At 64.8% G+C, this 3,930-nt stretch overlaps 1 protein-coding gene across 1 annotated transcript; it reads right to left on the reverse strand.

The window, feature by feature from the left end:
* Window positions 1–238: 238 nt before the first annotated feature.
* Window positions 239–3,260, reverse strand: Scrt1 (scratch family transcriptional repressor 1). The gene is made up of 2 exons (XM_076836341.1): window positions 3,146–3,260; window positions 239–1,179 (listed from the first exon to the last, which is right to left on the reverse strand). Exons 1-2 carry the CDS (start codon window positions 3,258–3,260, stop codon window positions 239–241), a joined length of 1,056 nt encoding a protein of 351 aa, XP_076692456.1.
* Between the last annotated feature and the right edge of the window lie 670 nt (window positions 3,261–3,930).

The following is a 3,930-nucleotide window of genomic DNA, read 5'->3' on the forward strand; positions in this document are numbered from 1 at the left end:
AGCCTGGGGCACCCTGGAGGAGAGGGGAGGGGGTTCAGGGTGGGTCTCCCCTCGGGACCCTATTGCTTGAAGGGGCTGGTAAGGCCCCTGGCGAGCGGGGCGGGGTGGGGCCGGCTCCCTCCCCCTATTGCTGTGAGGAGGGGCCCGCCCTCCAGCCCCTCAGCAAGTACGCCAGCGGAGACTTCCCTGGGGGCTCGTATTGCTGAGAGCCGACCTGGCGGACAGAAGCTCCGCAGCCCTAGGCCTGCACTGGGCTGAGCTGCGGCGGCGCGGGGGCTGAAGGGCCTCCGGCGCCACTGGCGCTGCCCTTGAAGCAGGCCGACTCGTAGTGCTTGTTGAGATAGGACTTGAGCGCGAAGCTTTTCTTGCAGCGCTTGCACTGGAAGTGCTTGAAGGCCGAATGCGTCTGCATGTGTGCACGCAGGTTGGAGCGGTCGGCGAAGGCCTTGCCGCAGTGCGCACAGCCAAAGGGTTTCTCACCTGTGTGAGAGCGCATGTGGCCCTGCAGCAGCCAGGGCCGAGAGAAGGCCTTCCCGCACACACCGCACTTGTGGCGCAGGTCGTGCGTGAGCAGGTGCATGGCCATGGCCGGCATGGACACGTACACCTTGCCGCACGTTGGGCAACGCCGCGCCAGCTGGCTGTCCAGGCTGCGGTGCGTCTGCTTGTGACGGCTCAGGTTCGACGACGTGGCGTATGTTTTGCCGCACTCGCCGCACGCGTGCCGACCACCAGCGCCAGTGGCTCCCGGCCCCGCACGAGCCTCGGAGCTCGCCCCCGCTCGCGTGCCGCCCCGGCCCCCGGGCCCTGAGCCGGAGCCTCGTGCACTGGGCCCACCCCCGCCTCCTGCGTCGCTGTCGGGGGCAGCCGCTGAGGCCGTGGAGGGGGCAGCAGCAGCATTGGCATTGGTGGCCTTACGGCGTGAGCGCCCATCGGTGATGAAGAAGGCGTCAGCTGCGTAACCCTCGCTGACCGCGGCGTCGCCGTTGATATAGCCGCCCGCCGCAGTGGCCAACTCTGGGCGCGGGGTGGGTGGCGGCGCCGAGCCTGAGGCCGCTGGACCCAGCTCTCCCCGCACAGCCGCAGCGTACATGGGCTCCGGGGACGGCCCTTTGAGCAACGTCGCCTCGGCGTCGCCATCGTAGACGGACGTGGGCCCCACATAGTCGCTGAGGTATCCTGCAGACCAAGGCAGACAGACAAACAGAGGTAGGGGAACCGGGCAATGGGGAAGACACACCAGGAGGATTACGGGAGACAGCAGACACAGGCGGGAGACGAACAGCAAGAAGGACAAAGGACAAGGGGCCAGGGGACCACAGGGCCGAGAGGATGAAGACGGCAGGGCGGGGAAGAGAGGAGAGGAGAGGGTGAGACACGGCCGGGCTGGGCTCCGCCCCCGCCGCCAGAGCGCCCCGCCCTTGCTGGGGGAGGAGAGAGGCGCATCTTCGGGCGCGGCTGCCCCCCTTCCTCCCAAGCCTCAAGGTCAGGGGGGAGGGGCGGCGCTTCCCCTTACTTCCTCCTCTCCCCTCCACTCCCCTCCCCCTCGGGTTCTCCCCACTTCAGCAGCTTTCCTGATTATGCAACACACTGCAGACCCGCCATGCACAAAGCGGGACTGCCAGCTCAGGGACCCTGGCGGTCCCGCCTCTCGGGTGTCCCTGATGGCCCTTTCTCCAGCCCCCAGAACCCATTCCCAGCCTTGATGCTGGCTCTCTCTGGCTCCCTAGGTCTCCCAACAAGTCCTAGAGACGGCTACCTCCCCCAGTTCCTCTAGCTCTTATAAGCAGTTCCATCTCATTTCCCACTCTCTGACTGGACTTGACCCATGCCATTGCAGCTGGAACCTATCTCCCTGCATCTACTTTCTTCTACCTGCACTCCCTTCCCTCATCCTGCACCCTTGGGTCCTACCCTGTTCTACATTGCCCTCTTCTCCCCACACTCTAACTCCTTGCAGGGGCCTTCCTGACCCGGCTCCAACTAGCTGTGGTGAGGAGACTGCCAGGACATCCATGGGGGGATACCTTCACAGGAACTAGCAGGAGAATGGCATCATTCATGCCGGCAACTGCAGTTGTTCCCGAGGCACAAGATGGATCTCACAACCTCAAAGTCACAAACGCACACCCCTCATCATGCAGGCTCCGGCTCCTTCAGGATTATACCCAGCATCCCAACCACCATCAGCCCTGCAGTCCCCTCAAAGGGGGACACTGACCCTGGCTCTCACCACCTATTCATGCAAGGTTACATACACAGCCACCCCAGACATACTCTTGGGTCACATGGCACAGAGCGGCCTCAGAGTCACATGGTCCCATGTAGTGGCACACAGGCAGGCACACACTCACTCACACAGGGTCACACACAAGCGCACATAGTCACATGGCCACACGCAGTCACATGGGCCCACACAGGCTCATGCTCCTGCAGGTCACATTTGTTCTTCCACCCCATGCTGCTGGCACTTCAGGTCCCCTTGTCTGCATGCTAACAGTTGTCCTTGAACTTGGGCACACTTACACAAAGAGCCTTCCCTGCCTCCAGCAGCTTGGGCTTCCCTTTCCTATATCTTCCTCCCTGACCCTGACTTCAGGGAAGATACTGCTGCTGCCTCTGCTGGTACCTTGGCCTTGACAGGTGGGCCATCCGATGGACCCCATGCCTACTCCCTGGAGCTCCCAGCATTATCCAGCTAGCACTAGCAGGGAGCTTGGAGGAGCAACCAAGGAAGAGAAGAGGGTAGTGAGGCGGGTCCAGGTTTCTGGGTGTGAGTCTGCATGTACTGGTATGGCTGGGTCCTTGTAATGTCAGCAGGTGTCCATGTGCTGTGTGCTGTTTGTTTCTGCATGTGTCAGTGTGTGGGTCAGTGTGTGCCTTCAATGCTTCTTGTTCCTGACACCTCTTCCCCATCTTCTCTCCTGCATCCACACTCTCTGCCCAGCCTTGGCTGAGATCTGGCCTGCCTCTGCGATCCTCTTTCCCCACCCCCTCCACAGTCCCAGCTTCAGTCTCAGCCTCCTGCCCGCTCTGGTTCCTTCCTCTATTTCCCCGACCCTCCCTTTCCACACCCACACTCGGGCCACCCATCCATTCCAGCAAAGCCCTGGGCCCCTCACCCCAGCCTCAGCCCAGCTCATACCTTTATCGTGCAGTCGCACTCCGAGGTCGCTTCGGGCACGCCCGTAGGAGCTGTCGAGGTCTGCTGAAGAGAACGTGTCAAGTTTGACCTTCTTGACCAGGAAGGACCTGGGCATGATTCCTGCGGGGCTCCGGCGCGGCGGGCCTGTGGAGCCGGGGCTCGAGGGGGCTGCAGCTGCAGCGGGGCCCGGTCACCATCCGAGGAGCAGCGGAGTCAGCACCGTCCCCACTCTGGCCTGTGAATGCTGCCCTTCGAGTGCGGTTCTCTCCTCCTCCTTCCTGCCCTGCGTTTCCTCGGCCCCTCCGGACCCCCCTCTTCTTCGTCTTCTCCTTCCTTCCTTCCTTTCTCCTCTCCTCTTCCTTCCTTCCTTTCCTCCTCTGGTCCCGGCTTCCCAGCCCGCAGTGCCGCCCCTGGACAGGCGGGGGAGGAGGCTGGGGGGGGCGGAGAGGGGGGGAGCGGCTCCGTCCCGGGCCCGGAGGCTGCGAATGGGTGCAGGGCTGGCCCGGCCCCGCGGCCCCCTTCCCCTCCCCCCCCGCCGCCGCGGCGGAGCCTCAGTCAGCGGCCCCCCATGCCCCCGGGGGTCGGCGGCACCAGGCCGGGAGAACGCGGTGGCGGCGGCGGCAGCAGGAGCGCCGGCAGCTTCAGCACCTCGGCCAGCGCCAGCCAGGACAGCACCACGGCCAGCGCCCGGGTGCGCTCAGCCGGCGCGGGCGGAGAGGGGCGGGCCCGGGGCGCGGGGGGGCTCGGCCGCCGGGCGGGGGTCCTCGGCGGGGGTCCCTAGGAGG

The sequence above is a fragment of the Callospermophilus lateralis genome, chromosome 16, assembly GCF_048772815.1.
Source record: "Callospermophilus lateralis isolate mCalLat2 chromosome 16, mCalLat2.hap1, whole genome shotgun sequence".
NCBI classification, from domain to species: Eukaryota; Metazoa; Chordata; class Mammalia; order Rodentia; family Sciuridae; genus Callospermophilus; species Callospermophilus lateralis.

Bases quoted from the DNA above. Each gene is read 5' to 3' on its own strand.
- Scrt1 (XM_076836341.1), bottom strand. From the start codon at position 3,260: ATGCCCAGGTCCTTCCTGGTCAAGAAGGTCAAACTTGACACGTTCTCT. The intron at 1,180-3,145 runs GTATGAGCTGGG...CTTGGTCTGCAG, and splicing joins AGTGCGACTGCACGATAAAG to GATACCTCAGCGACTATGTG.